Source organism: Coffea arabica, chromosome 8c (genome assembly GCF_036785885.1).
Source record: "Coffea arabica cultivar ET-39 chromosome 8c, Coffea Arabica ET-39 HiFi, whole genome shotgun sequence".
In the NCBI taxonomy this organism is placed as follows: Eukaryota; Viridiplantae; Streptophyta; class Magnoliopsida; order Gentianales; family Rubiaceae; genus Coffea; species Coffea arabica.
Genome location: NC_092325.1, coordinates 44,244,650 through 44,260,115, shown reverse-complemented (window position 1 = coordinate 44,260,115; position 15,466 = coordinate 44,244,650). Strand labels below are relative to the sequence as shown.

Genomic DNA, 15,466 nt, shown 5'->3' with positions numbered 1-15,466 from the left:
TTCAGAATCTTGTAGCAATCGGCAACATCTCAGATGAAAAAGAAAGCAGACTGACAATATTTACAAGTTTCTTTATACTTCAACTACAACATAGCCTGGAAATCAGACGCATGATGGAAAAGTTATCCACAATTGAGGAAGCGGGAGATATCATAGTTCTTATATTTGTTTCATGCATCTTCACTCTACAGTTAATCCTTGCAACTCCAGAGCATCTAACTTCTTAGGTCTCCGATAGTTCTTCAACAAAAGGGAGCAGCAAACAACAGTCAGAGAAGAAGCTGCCATTGCAGCCCCAGCAACCCATGGGGGTAAGCAAATTCCTGTAGACGGAAAAAGTGCCCCAGCAGCAACCGGAATGGCAATGAGATTATATGCCAAAGCCCAAATATAGTTGAGGCAAATTCGACGAAAAGTGTACCGAGAAAGGTCTATGGCAGTAATTACATCCTCCAAATTGCTTTTCATGAGAACTATGTCAGCTGCTTCAATAGCTATGTCTGTACCAGCACCAATTGCCATTCCAATATCCGCTGCTACAAGTGCTGGTGAATCATTAATTCCGTCTCCCACCATTGCCACAACAAAGTTCAAAGCCTGTGAACATGTCCAAATCATGAGAACAATGTCTAATTAAAAATGTGGAATTCTTTATAAATAATTGAGACTGTGGGACTAGGAGATGGCTCTAACTAGGTCATTTGTGACTTATCATCCATCTATAATTTTACAACGGTAAGAGCATTATTGTTTACTGAACCAACGCCTGGTTTGTACCTGCAAATCCTTCACTTTTTCTGCTTTCACCTCTGGTTTGGCCTCTGCAATGACAGTGCCAATTCCAACTTCTTTGGCAACGGCATGAGCAGTTCCCCAGTTGTCACCTGTAACCAATATACTCTTGATTTGCATGGAAGTGAGAATGGAAATGACTTCTTGAGCTGCGGGTTTCACTGGATCAGATATTGCAACAACTCCAACTAGCTCATGATCAATTGACACAAGAATTCCAGTCTGAGCAAACCCTTCTGTTTCCTCCAGAAAATTTTCAGCACTAACTGGAATTGCTACATTCTTTTTTAACATTAAGCGCTTGTTTCCTACAATTACTTCCCTATTTCGAACAACAGCCATCACGCCCTGCCCTGTTATTGACTCAAATTGCTTCACTTCGGGCCAGACATTGCTCTCTTCTTCTTCTCTAAATTTTTTTGCATATTCAACAATTGCCTTGGCTAAAGGGTGCTCGCTGTTCACCTGACGAATCACAATGGACCACTAAATGTCAAGTCCAATTTTGAGTTCTGTTATTTCTAACACTGAATTTAATCAAGCAGCATTAAAGCAAATTAGAGTAGTCATGAATAGGTAAAAGTTTACCTCCACAGCAGCAACCATTTCATAAAATTCTCGAAGTGCCATACTTTTCAAAAGTCTCGTCTCGACAACCATTGGCTTGCCAATTGTGAGAGTCCCAGTCTTATCAAAAACTATACACTCTACCTGTTAAATCATGCAGATATTTAATGTGAAAGTTTATGAAGCATTATGAAAATCTTTAGCGCTAGGATATATCCAGTTTTCATCGTTGGAATTGGATTGGTTTTCCTCCAATTAGCACGATGAAATTATAATTACCAGCTTCTAACCTTATGTGCACTTTCTAATGCCTGACCACCTTTAATCAGGACACCCTGAGAAGCACCAACTCCAGTACCAACCATAACAGCCGTTGGAGTGGCAAGGCCAAGGGCACATGGGCAGGCTATTACCATGACAGAAATGCCAAATTGGAGGGCAAGCTGGAAGCTATCCATAGAGGATGGAATCAAAGATTTTGGGTAGGCATTAAGTTTTCCAGCTAAAAACCAGGCAAGCCAAGTTGAAAATGAAAGAAAAACAACCTGTGTAATGTGAAACACAGAGAGTTGTTAAAATTCCAAAAATAAAACTCAAGCTACTTCCAGTTATTCTTGATGTAGAATAATGTGTGAAAGAATCCCAGATTTGGAAATAGCTATACACTTACAAGAGGTACGAAGAACTTTGAGATACGATCAGCAAATTTTTGCACGGGAGCTTTAGCCATTTGCGCTGACTCAACAAGTCGAACTATCTGGGAAAGAGCGCTTTCTGATCCAACCTTTGTTGCCCTTATATGTAGCACCCCATTCTCGTTGAAAGTTCCTCCAATGACCGCATCGCCCTTCCTTTTTATGACAGGTCTAGGCTCTCCAGTTATCATGCTCTCATTTACATTACTTTCTCCCCTGATAACAAAACCATCACAAGCCACTTTTGCACCAGGAATGATTTTAATCACATCATTCTTTTGTATTAGTTGACTCTCTATTTCTTCTTCTTTTGTCACATTGCCTTCATCATCAAGGGTTAACAATATTGCTGTCTCTGGAGCCAAGTCCATGAGCTTGGTGATGGCCTGACATGTTTTGCCCTTTGCCAGAACCTCAAGATACTTGCCAAGTAAAATGAATGAAATAAGCATTGAACTGGTCTCAAAAAAATCAGTAGACTTAAAATTTGGGGAGCTTGCAGCTCTCAATACTGAGTATACCGAATAGAAGTATGCTGCATTTGTTCCCAGGGCAACCAGAACATCCATGTTTGGGGAACCATTACGTAATGCTTTATAAGAGCCAGCATAAAATCGCCGGCCTATTATGAACTGCACTGGTGTAGACAACGCCCACCTCAAAACCTCTCCAATGCTGAGCATGTTAACAATTTTCATATCTAGTCCATCCTTGAGAACTGGGATGTACATGAAGATCATGGAGGTCAAGAAAACAGGAATGCTAAAAACCAAGCTCCACAGCAATGAATTGTAATGCTGTATGATTTCTTCTTGCTTATGGGTTCCTCTTCCTCCCCTCTCAGGAAATATCGTTGCCTTGAACTGTCCTGATCCAGTTGATTCAATAACTCGAATGAAATTTCTTGGTCCTGTTACATCTGCTAGATATGAAATGGATACTTTATGAAGCTCAGCCTCGACCTGTATATCCTGTATTCCTGGCTGTCCTTCGAGAGAGCTTACTATCATTTGCACGTTATTTTCATTACATAGTCCATCAACTTTGAGCTGTATTTTATTTCTACTCTCCCCTGTACCAACGATAATGGCTTCAAACCCTATATCATCTATCGCCTGCAAGAGTTCTTTGCAGCTTAACAACTTGTGATCACATTTCACTTCAGCCTCTCCTGTTGCTAAAGCAACTTGGGCTCTCTGTACACCAGGAACAAGCTTTAACACGGATTCAACAGCACCGGAGCAAGAAGTGCAAGCCATTCCGACAATCCTTATCCTGCATACCCAAATACATTTCTCGTTTGCCGTTTCCTCTATTAATGTAGCCTTGAATCCTATGTCTTCAATGGTCTGACGGATTGTTTCCTCCTGAATGTTGATGGACAAGATTGTCAAGCATCTTGCAAACTATACTCTAGAAAACGAGCAAATTGGAACACAATGCTCTTGGTCTCCTTATATAAGTGTCTACAAGTAAACGGGGTCTGGCGAGAGTTTGTGTAGCATATCCAACACGCAATTGTTCCCTTTAAATCCCTGATTCTAAATTTTACTTAACTTTTTTCTTTTACAAGTAAAAGCTATTTAAATAACGTTTAGATGCAATTCTGACCAGTGATTTATCCTATTTTAAGTTGAAAAAAGTTATCACAAACCATTTTGGCTTTCCAAAAAAAAAACAAATCTTTCAAATCCTATAGAAATACGTTTCAGAATAACGTGGTGCAGCTAGGAATTTAGATGCTTCATATTACTTAGAATTTAGACGTTAGTTCCAATTTCCTCTCTCTAAGACTTCACCTCTCTGTTCTATAAGAAAGTTTATATTCAAATCCTCCCCCTTTTATCCCACCCCCTGATTTCCAAATGAATTACTTCACTTTCTTTTCAAGGATAATGCTACAGTGCGGATCGTTACCAGGACTTGTGAATATTTTATATTAAAATACTGATACAACCGGTTGATTGTGGTTCCCACATCCAAGATTGGTATATTTAGCGACAATTGCACGAATGTTCATTCAGGTTTCCAATATTCAAAGTAACGTCAGGTGATAATATGGTAACTTTGTTAATTAAATTGGTAAGTTATAAGTGTGATATGAAATTTACCCTTTAATACTTCTCCAACGAAACTTACTACTTTATAATTAGTAAGTTTAATTCAAATAATAGTGAGTTTTTATTGACAAATGGTATGTTTTACAAATAAAATGGTAAATAGGTGAATTGTTCAAACTTGCTACTTTATTTTACAAGCTTACCATTTTACTTAAGAAAGTTACAACAATTATATTTAGTAAGTTTAATTCAAATAACAGTAAGTTTTTTGTTAAAAAATGGTAAGTTTTACAATTAAAATGATAAATTGGTTAATTGTCCAAACTTGCTACTTTATTTCACAAACTTACCATTTTACTTAAGAAAGTTACAACAATTATAATTAGTAAATTTAATTCAAATAATGGTAAGTTTTTGTTAAAAAAAATGGTGAGTTTTACAAATAAAATGGTGAATTGGTAAGTTTTACAAATTTACTACTTCGTCTTACAAACTTACCAATATATTTGTGAAACTTACTTAAAGATAGGTTAGTAAATTCTTTACAATTATAGTAAGTTTTGGAAGGTAAATAGAAAGTTTGTGCATTAAAAAGGTAACTTATATGGATGACTATAACTTACTACTTTATTGTCCAAACTCACCATTTTACTTGAAAAACTTACATGCAGCTAAATCAGTAAGTTTAATGAGATCAGTAGTAAGTTTTGTCAGATAAATGTTAAATTTGGCTAATAAAAAGGTAATTTTTGAAATTTACTTTTTTATTGTACAAACTTACTGTTTTACTTGAAAAACTTACATACAACTAAACTAGTAAGTTTAATCAAAATAATAGTAAGTTTTGTTAGAAATGTAACTTTTGAAATTTGCTACTTTGTTGGACAAACTTTCTAATTTACATCAGAAACTTACCTATTGCTAAAGTGAGTAAGTTTGACAAAAAAAAAATATATATTAAAATTCATTACATAGATGGTAAGATTCAATATTAAAAAAAGTAAATTTATTAAGTACTTAAAACTTACTATTTTATAAGACTATCTTACCGATTTAGTTTGAAAAGTTACATGCATGTAACTTTGATGCATTATTTAACTCACAAAAAATGGGATGCAGAAGCTGTAAACAGTTACAAAAGGAAAGAGAATCGGATCTTCATCAGATCAACTACTATTATTTTATATTAAGTTACCTAATGATATCGGCACCATAGCACTATCCTCTTTTCAATTTCTCCATTTCACCACAATTTAGAGAGGGCTTTTTACACTTGCACTCTATTTAATTTTCATAGCTGATGGTCTTTTCTGCAAAATTTTGCTTTCAAATACACGAAAATTCAGATTCACAATTGGCCCTCAAGTTGATGGGGATGAAAACAGCGCTGATTTTTATATATGGTATAAACTATAAAACATATGGATAAAAGAGAATGAAGGAAACTTAGTGGGAGTGCAAAGCTAGGAACTAAACACAGGCTAAAACATTCTCATGTCAAGAATATAACAGAACTAAAATGCCTTTAATGTTGACTTACATTGACAGAACTTGGAGAGAAAATGACCTGCGTTCTATCCTTCAAGACATCAACTGCCACCTCTTTGATCCCCGGAAGTCTTTTGATGGCTTTCTCAACCGAGCCAGCACATGCAGAGCAGGTCATGCCTATGACTGAGAACAAAGCCTTGGTTTCTGATTCCTGCATGTTCTTCTCTTCATCAGACGAAACTCCTTTTGGGTACTCGGGCATTGAAGAATAGCCTTGGTAACGAATCCTACTCTCTACCCTCATTTCTCGTGCATACCGCTGATTGCAACCTACATTCAGTACACTGAGGAATGCTTCATCTTGATCTTTGACATATTTATAGTGCAAAATTTACCCTTTTGGTAAAATTTTTTAAATGAACACTTTGATTATGACTACACATGAACGAGTCACCGGCAAGTTCAAGCTCCATCTGATAATGACTACATCAAAATCTTTGTCCTGTTGTTTATTTAATCTGCAGGGTGAGTATTTTCAGTTGCATTGAAAGTAAAGTAGCTTTATGATGATTCCGACTTGATTTGATGGATTCCCATTGCTGTCTTCTTCGTTTTTCTCAATCTTAGACCAGACCATGCACTAGTACTGTTACAGTCAGAATCTATTCTTGACCAGACCATGCATTCTTTTGGTAAATTTGTCCTCTACAAGTGCATTTACATACTTGAATTGCTCTAATTTTTTTTATTATTTGTCTCACATTTGGATGTACGCTAAAAAATTGAATTATATTTTGTTTAAATAAAAGATACTACTAATAAAACATCATACTAATTCAATTATTTTGGGCAAAAGATCTTTTGTTACATATTTCCCTGTTATGCTCTTGCTATATTACATTCTGTATGTCAGGGGTGGGGTGGGCAAAATTACTCGCTAACCCCAAAATTCGTCATATCTGATCCGATCCGATCCAAAAATTAGGATACCCAATCCATATTATTTTGATCGGGTCAAAAGAGGGTCGGATATCTGTTTAGACGTGGGGAGGGTTAGAGTAACATAATTAAAAACCCGCGGATACCCAAAATTACCTGCTATATTTTTTTATTTTTATGCACATACTATAAAATAATATTTTTAGAACTAAATAAGCAATTCCATTAAATACATTGCATTACAAATATGAGATACTATAGTTTATTTACAAGATTTATTTGTAGAGGTCATAATCTTATATTTTATAGAAAAGAGTTTAATTAATATGGACCATATATTAAAAAAATGTGCTACTTATTTCAAACTTTTATTGATTTTGAATTCTTTTAATTTTTTTTACTTTTTCCTGTATTCTTTTCGCATGCTTGTTTCTTGATGGGAGACTTTTTGGAAAAAAATCTTCATTAAATCTTATCTTAGATGATTGTGTAAAATACAAATTTAAATTAGTATAAATCATTTTTTAAAAAAAAAATAATAAGTGGAGTGGGACGGGTGCTCGTTGATCCGATTCTATCTCAGCAGGTACTCGATCGGGTATCCGCTGATATGCGAAGTAGTTAAGAGTCAGAAAATATGACAGACTCGTAAAATATAAGTCAAATCAGCCAAATGATACACGAGACGAGTACCCGACTCGTATATACGCTCTTGGAGGTACAGGATGTAGTTGGGTTGCTTGACTTTTCCTGGATAATGATAAAAAAGTTTGTTAACACTTTGGCCATTTGTTGCTGGGCCCGTAACCCAACTTTCCCAAAGCTGTTTTACTTTATAGGAGGCCCAGCCAATAATGCAGTGAGCAATTACCACAAGAAAATGCTTAATCACTCTCTTTCGAATTTTATTTTATCAAAATAGAAAATGAACCCAATCATGTCATGGTATGGTTCCTTCCAGTGTAGATTTCCACTTTCCCGGCAATGTGAGTGAAAAGAAAAAAAAAAAGTAAGATAATTTAGGTACGAAAGGAACACAAGGCATTAACGAAAGGGAAGACTTCATAATAAAAAAGCTTTGATTAGAAGACCTACATATCAATTTGGTGAAAAACAGTGGGAAAAATAATCTATAGAAATGCTCTGCACATTTCTTGTTTTACATTGGGTGTGATCTTTCAAGAGGAGACGATACATGTGTTTGTTAGGTTATGATCTTTTGGATAATTCTCTTTGAAATTAATTTGTATATATTGATAATAGATACATACACTAGCGATGCCAGCTAATTGATGGTACGTATATATATATAGACTAGCAATGCAACTTAATTTTAAATTGAATTCGAACTCAATTTTTGTACATGTGATATAGTGTATACATTGTTAATATATACAAAATTAATATTTTTTTTAGTGATAAATTCTTTTAGACAATATGGTACAATTCCCATTTATGCGTTACTGCAGTCATATCATCTGCAATGTGAGAAATTCCACTGTAGCAGCATCAATGAAGAAAAGCTTTTGTTCTAAGAAACCATTTTGGTAAGAAAAGAGGTCCAAAAGTTCTTACTAGAAATTAATCTTTCCTTTCTCAATCACCGTACAAGGTGTTAATCTTTAGTGAATGGCATAACCCATTCAATCAAAATGCTGATTGTTCAAAGCACTAGAACTATCCTCCCACCTCCTTTTCCCCGGAGTAAAACAGAAATTATGATGGAACCATGACAAGGAACGTGAGAAGTAAGAGTAAGCAAGATTGATTTAAATAAGGACGATATGGATGATGAAAAGATCCAACATCCAAGAGCAAATCAGTGGATAAAACATCAATTCCACTCAAGAGAAAAAGATGTCTTGATTTATAGAACACTTTACCTAGTTGAAAGTGCATCCATTGATCTTCAGATGACTGAAAATAACTGTTCAGGCTTGAAAATCCAACTGAAGCAAAGATACAGCTGCCGTGCGCAGCTTGCTTGGCCACACCTTGTCATTTGTGTATATATGCTCCCAATAATTAGCTAAGCCTGGAATGAAATCTCACTATCTGATGGTAAGAAAGAAGGGTTATCTTTCTGTTTGTCTCTTAACAGCTTTTCTTTGATTCTCCCTTGCTGTGTGTGTTGCTGTTGCTGTTGCGTTCCACCCTGAAACCGCACATTGAATTAAGAATTCCTCAAGCAAAAAACTCTTTGGCCCTTTACTTTTGATCAGCCCTTTATACATAATAAATTGGACAGCGTACCAATGAGACGTCTCATGTTACCTTTCAACGGTTCGCACTAAAATTGCAGGTCTCTCTCGTTTTTGCTTCGCCACGTTAAACTCTCCCGCATGCATTTGGTAATTGATGAGAGTCACCAAGAAGATAGGTTATTTCTCAAGCAAATTCCATTTTCTGCGTCATAAATTTGCATGATTGGTTTCTACCTTTTACCCAATCATGCACTCGATCTAGCCAATCTTTACATACACTACAGGGAAAAAAAAAAGAAAAAAGAAAGAAAAGGGTAAGGGAAAGAAAAAGGCAAGAATTTGAGAGAGGAATCTTATTATTATGTGGTTGATGTTGCCACTGGTCGGGTGCTTTTATTGACCATCCAATAACAATCCCACTTTCATTCTATCGCAGTGCCGAGAGGCTGAGAACACAAAGGATTGGTCTTAGACCAAATCCCAGTCTGGAGAACTGTTTCAAATGAGATTCTTCTCATATCCAAATTATGCGCCAAATGGAGCATTACTGTAATGGCATGAGCAGTTTCTAGCTGTAAAATGTGTAAGCAAATCTGTTGAATTCCCCAAGATCATGTACAGCATCAAATTAACAAAACAGTAGATTTGGGACACGTCTTGCTGTACACATGAATAATAATGCTAGGAAGGATCGTAAAAGAAAGTAAGATGCTTGCTAGAAGGACACGGAATTGCAAATTGCAATGGAGAACCATAGCGTTGGTACATTAAAACTAACGAAAGAGAACTTGCTAACATGAAATAGAAAGCTGCCTTGCTTCTTTTACAGGTTTGCTTCCTTTTCATGTATACAAGCTAGCCTAAAAAGTGGATCTGAATTCTGAAGTAAATCCATGGACACCATATGGATATTTACAACTCAGGAATTAAACGTCAATAACTAATTGCATCCTTCATTCCACAGTTATTCCTCGCATCTCTAAAGTATCCAACTTCTTGGGTCTTCGATAATTCTTCAACAGAAGTGAGCAGCAAACAACGCTCACAGAAGAGGCCGCCATTGCTGCTCCAGCAATCCATGGTGGTAACCGAAATCCAGTTGATGGAAAAAGTGCCCCAGCAGCAATTGGGATGCCTAGGAGATTATAGCCCAAAGCCCAGATGTAGTTCCAACGGATTCGGCGGAAGGTGCTTCTGGAAAGATCTATGGCAGTAATGACATCTTCCAAGTTGCTTTTCATGAGAACAATGTCAGCTGCTTCAATGGCTATGTCTGTTCCTGCACCAATAGCCATCCCAACATCGGCTGCTACAAGCGCTGGTGAATCATTGATTCCATCTCCAACCATTGCCACAACAGAATTTGAAGCCTAAAAATGTGTCAAGCGTAAAAACAATGCTTGCATAGGCAATGTGAGAATGGGCATGTAGAATTTAAATAAACAAATGCATCCAAATTTAAGTACACAAATGCACTATAACTAGATATCTACAAAGTACAAGCCATGTTTCAAAAAGGATGCAGAGAGTACATAATCATTTATTAAAGCAGACTTGACTATCTTTACCTGCAATTCCTTAACTTTCTCTGCTTTATGCTCGGGTTTGGCTTCTGCGATAACAGTATCAATTCCAACTTCCTTGGCAACAGCATGAGCTGTTCCCCAGTTGTCTCCAGTAACTAATATAGTCTTGATCCTCATGGAATTAAGAATGGAAATGACTTCTTGAGCCCCAGGTTTCAGTGGATCAGATATGGCAAGAACTCCAACTAGTTCGTGATCAATTGATACAAGAATTGCTGTTTGAGCTGAGCTTTCAGTTTCTGATAGGATTTCTTCAGCATCAAGTGAAATACCAATGTTGTTATTCAACATTAAGCTCTTGTTTCCCACAATAACTTCCCTGTTTCTAACAACAGCCTTCACACCATGGCCGGTTATGGACTCGAAATCCTTCACTTCAGGCCATATATTTGTCTCATCTTCTCCTCTAAATTTTTTAGCATATTCAACAATTGCCTTCGCTAAAGGATGCTCACTATTGACCTGATCAATTACAGCAAACATCAAACAGTCAACTTTTAATTTTGGAGTGTGTAGTGGGTTTTGTTATTTGTAGCTTTGGTTTAATCGAACAGCAGCCATGCTTTCTAGCTTCTTTTGCCTAGTTCCTTTTGGTTTTCTTGTTTTATTTTTGAAGTCTCCAAAAACAGATTATTGTTTTTTTGTTTCAAATTTCAAAAGTACAAGCGTCAAATTTCAAACAGTTAACTCACTATAGTATAACCAAAACAGAAGTACTTCACACACAATAAGAATATGACAGCCGCAGCACATGAAGAGGCAGTAGACAAGTTCTCAGTTATGCCACAATGTTGGTTACAGCCTTACAGGTTGTCTACTCAGCTCAAGTTAAACAGTTCAAATTTGATGAGAATTTACCTCAGCTGCAGCAACCAGTTCACAAAATTCTCGAAGTACCATATTTTTCAAAAGCCTTGTACTAACAACCACTGGCTTGCCCTTTGTGAGAGTCCCTGTCTTGTCAAAAACTATGCAGTTCACCTGTTAAATAAGACAAAGTTACGGTGATAGTGAGCAGTTAAGGACATCTTCAACACCACATTAGACTGGTGTTCTTCTTTTAAGTTCCAAGTCATTTTCTCCAATCAACAGGAGCAATTGTACAGTTTCTAACCTTATGTGCACTTTCTAATGCATGACCGCCTTTAATCAGGACACCCTGAGAAGCACCAACTCCAGTACCAACCATAACAGCAGTTGGAGTAGCAAGACCAAGGGCACAAGGACAGGCTATGACCATGACAGATATGCCAAATTGGAGGGCAAGCTGAAAGCTGTCCATAGTGGATGGGATCCATGACTTTGGGTAGCCACTGAACTTTCCAGCTAAAAACCAGGCAAGCCAGGTTGAAAAGGATAGAACAATTACCTGTGGATTGTGAAACACCAATAGTTGTCAACTGTTCACAAGTAAAAAAATTTAAATTTCATGTTGAATAGTATGGATTTAATAATCAATATTACACTTACAAGAGGCACAAAGAATTTTGATATGCGATCAGCAAATTTTTGCACAGGAGCTTTAGCCATTTGAGCAGATTCAACAAGTCGAACAATCTGGGAAAGAGCGCTTTCTGATCCAACCTTTGTTGCCTTAATATGTAGCACCCCATTCTCATTTACTGTTCCTCCAATAACAACATCATCCTTTCTTTTAGCTGCTGGTCTTGATTCTCCAGTAATCATGCTCTCATTTACATGGCTCTGCCCCCAGATGACAAATCCATCACAAGCTACTTTTGCACCAGGGATGATTTTAATCACGTCATTCTTTTGGATCAAGCGGCTATCTATTTCTTCTTCATTTATCACACTTCCTTCATGATCAAGGGTTAAAAGGATTGCTGTCTCAGGAGCCAAGTCCATGAGTTTGGCAATGGCATCAGATGTCTTCCCCTTTGCCAAAACCTCAAGATACTTGCCCAGTAAAATGAAAGAAATGAGCATTGAACTAGTCTCAAAAAAGTCAGTGGACTCAAAATTTGGAGAGCTTGCAGCTCTCACTACTGAGTAGACTGAATAAAAGTATGCTGTATTTGTTCCTAGAGCAATCAAAACATCCATATTAGCAGATCCATGGCGTAATGCTTTATATGAGCCAGTATAGAATCGTCGGCCTATGATGAACTGTACCGGTGTAGATAATGCCCACCTCAATACCTCCCCAACAGTGAGCATGTTGACAACTTTGGTATCTAGTACATGCTTGAGACCTGGAATATACATGAAAACCATGGAGGTTAAGAAAACAGGAATCGTAAAAACCAAGCTCCAGAGGAATGATTTGTAATATTGTTGAATTTCCTCCTTCTTGTGTGCATCTCTTCCTCCCCCTTCAGGATATAATTTTGCTTTATAGCGTCCTGATCCAGTTGACTCAATCACTTTCATGAAGTTTCTTGGTCCTGTCACATCTGCTTTGTATGAAAGGGATAATTTCTGCAGTTCAGACTCAATGTTTATATCTTCAACTCCTGGTAGAGCTTGAAGAGAATTTACAATTATCCTCATCGAATTTTCAGAGCGTATACCATCAACTTTCAACTGTATTTTGTTTCTGTCCTCCCCAGTACTAACAAGGACGGCTTCAAACCCAGTATCTTCTATGGCTTGCAAAAGGTCATTGCAGCTCAAAATTTTTGGATCGAAATGGACTTCAGCCTCTTCTGTTGCCAAAGCAACTCGTGCTTTCAGCACTCCCGGAATAACCTGCAATGCAGATTCAACAGTACTTGAGCAAGAAGTGCACGTCATTCCTCTGATGCTTATCCTGCACACTTGAGTGGATTTCTCATTTGCATCTTCTTCGATTAGTGTAGCCTGAAATCCAACATCTTCAATGGTTTCACGGATTGTCTCCTCCTGAATGGCAATATACATTGTGAATAGCCAGAGAGATTTAAGAGACATATTATACACTTCTGGACTACACTTGTTTAAAAAGTAAATTTCAATTCACTTCTTGTATATCAAGACATTTAAGTGGTCTCAAATGAGTTTGTTTAATGTGTCTATTACTCCTAAAAAGGAAAACTCATGTCTGAAGTGGGTAATAAAGATGTACCCGAGGTGCTCAAAGTTCATATGCACAATCTTAATAATGATCTAACAGATTCCGTTGCATTTTCTGATTTACATTGCTCAACTTAATAGATGCTTCATCTGAATATTTGGTTAAAACCACAACATACATGTCAGTATGCTTCTGAAAGATTTAAGAAATACCAACAATAGGTCAGATTTCATCAACCTGCAATATGAATGAAGGTTCAAGTCCACTTAATATCACAAAGTGCCGCTGAATATGCTTCACAATTCATATAGTCCACAGTTTTCTATTTGTGCAGGATCTGTTTTTGGTGTCTCAGGCCTTAAAGATCTTTTCAGCGAGTCATTACAAACATATATGGTGCATTCAAATATTATCTTTTACTCATCAAGAATATCATGCTCTATGAATTATCATGAAGTTCTAAGTGTATATGTTGATAACGAGCAATTCAAAACCAAATATAGCAGATAAGAAAGGAAAAGTTCTCTCTAGTCTTACTAAGCTGCCTGATAAAATTAACATTTCAATCTGGGAAATGAACCATATAACATCCATACAAGCAAGGCCAGGAGCATCTAGCCACCACTTTGAGTTTCAATTTACCATAACGTCCATCACTATTAACTAGACCAAGAAGCCAACTCTTGATTGGCATCAGATCTTTTATGTATACTCTAATTTGTGTAATCTTTGACTTTTCTGGTCAAAATCAAATTTATTATTCCCAAAGCCCGCCAATGTATCCAAACTAAACTAAAAGTTATCCTACTGAAATTTCCAGATTCCTAAGAGGGAACAAAAAAAAATTTTGAAACCACCAAGCGGCTGTAATTCCGGTGAGGACTCATCTCAGTAAAGCATAGACTTTTCCAGCAGTGCAAGCATTGTCCCACTAACAATATTATTGATTCTCCATAGCTTTGAAATTCAGCAACTGCTTGCAACCACTACCTTAACCTTTTTTAATTATAAAAAGGAATAGGTAGACAGTGCTATCGCAAAAATCTTACGTTTTTTTAATTAAATTGTATAATTTGTAGTTTATATAGCTGCTTAACTAAATGCAGCAAAATCTAAACAATCTCAAACGTTTAAAACTTCTGATCCCAAAATTGTAGCAGCAAAACTACGTAAGATAGAATTATATTAAGCCACATGCACAATTGCAATCCCACAAGGGAAAATTGAATTTCACCTTATCACAATTTAATTAAACCTAAAGAAAAAGCCAAAAATACATAAACAGACGAATAGCAATGCACACACTAATTTTCCCAATTTTGCAAAACATGCATGATAAAAAGACATGACTAAATGTAGCCCGAGAAAAAAAAAAAAAAAAAAAAAGAGAAAGCCTAAGGGCAACTCACGTTCACAAAGCTGGGGTAAAACATGACTTGGGCTTTGTTATTCAAGACATCAACCACGGCTTCTTTGATCCCTGGAAGCCTTTTGATGGCTTTCTCGACCGAGCCAGCACATGCAGAGCAATTCATGCCTATAACGGAGAACAAAGCCTTGGATTCTGATCCCTGCATGTTCTTCTCTTCATCAGAAGAAACCCCTTTGGGATACCTGGGCATTGATGGATAGTGCGGCCTCGGAGACAAATCCCGGCTTTCATTTCTTATGCATGCCAGCGACAGAAACTTGGTAGCCATAATGGATCTCAATAGCCCTTCTCTGATTTCTTCTTTGCTTCCTTGTTGTTTTCGGGTGCTGGAGAATGGAGTTCTGAAATTCTCAGGAGAGCTTTTAGCTTGTTTTGGTTAATGGCGGTGTTTGCTTGTTTTCGAATTGCGTGTGGCTTTATACTACTGACGCGCTGCGTAGGGGTTTTAAAGCAAAACGCACCGCCGGACTTTCACACATGACGGAGAAATAAGGTACTATAAAATATTTAATTCATTTCAAATGACAAATGGATCCTTCTCATTAGTTTTGATAATGGGGTCTCCTCTAAGACCCATTCAACCGACCCGAGATGTATTTCATTATCTAGTATTTATGACAAATAATTCTTCCCGAGAATATCAAGAGGCGCGAAATTTAATTTTTTTTTTTTTTTGGTAAGTGGATG

General features: G+C 36.8%; 2 protein-coding genes across 8 annotated transcripts; both read right to left on the bottom strand.

Moving 5' to 3' along the window:
- Window positions 1-34: 34 nt before the first annotated feature.
- On the bottom strand, window positions 35-9,052 carry LOC113706339 (probable copper-transporting ATPase HMA5). 6 transcript variants are annotated; one of them, XM_027228226.2, is made up of 10 exons: window positions 8,819-9,049; window positions 8,428-8,699; window positions 7,238-7,294; window positions 5,655-5,935; window positions 2,030-3,421; window positions 1,650-1,904; window positions 1,381-1,503; window positions 778-1,257; window positions 422-597; window positions 35-323 (listed from the first exon to the last, which is right to left on the bottom strand). In XM_027228226.2, the coding sequence occupies exons 2-10, from the start codon at window positions 8,441-8,443 to the stop codon at window positions 224-226; spliced, it is 2,880 nt and encodes a 959-aa protein (XP_027084027.2). In that variant the 5' UTR covers window positions 8,444-8,699; window positions 8,819-9,049; the 3' UTR covers window positions 35-223. The 6 variants fall into 6 exon arrangements, with proteins under 6 accessions (XP_027084027.2, XP_071919777.1, XP_027084025.2 ...); XM_072063676.1 differs by having other exon boundaries at window positions 35-597; window positions 5,682-5,935; window positions 8,819-9,048; XM_027228224.2 differs by having other exon boundaries at window positions 35-597; window positions 8,819-9,046.
- Window positions 9,053-9,457: 405 nt separating this feature from the next.
- LOC113705239 (probable copper-transporting ATPase HMA5) lies at window positions 9,458-15,242 on the bottom strand. 2 transcript variants are annotated; one of them, XM_027227023.2, is made up of 6 exons: window positions 14,757-15,234; window positions 11,805-13,196; window positions 11,449-11,703; window positions 11,193-11,315; window positions 10,317-10,796; window positions 9,458-10,118 (listed from the first exon to the last, which is right to left on the bottom strand). In XM_027227023.2, the coding sequence occupies exons 1-6, from the start codon at window positions 15,045-15,047 to the stop codon at window positions 9,702-9,704; spliced, it is 2,958 nt and encodes a 985-aa protein (XP_027082824.2). In that variant the 5' UTR covers window positions 15,048-15,234; the 3' UTR covers window positions 9,458-9,701. The 2 variants fall into 2 exon arrangements, with proteins under 2 accessions (XP_027082824.2, XP_027082825.2); XM_027227024.2 differs by having other exon boundaries at window positions 9,937-10,027; window positions 14,757-15,242.
- Between the last annotated feature and the right edge of the window lie 224 nt (window positions 15,243-15,466).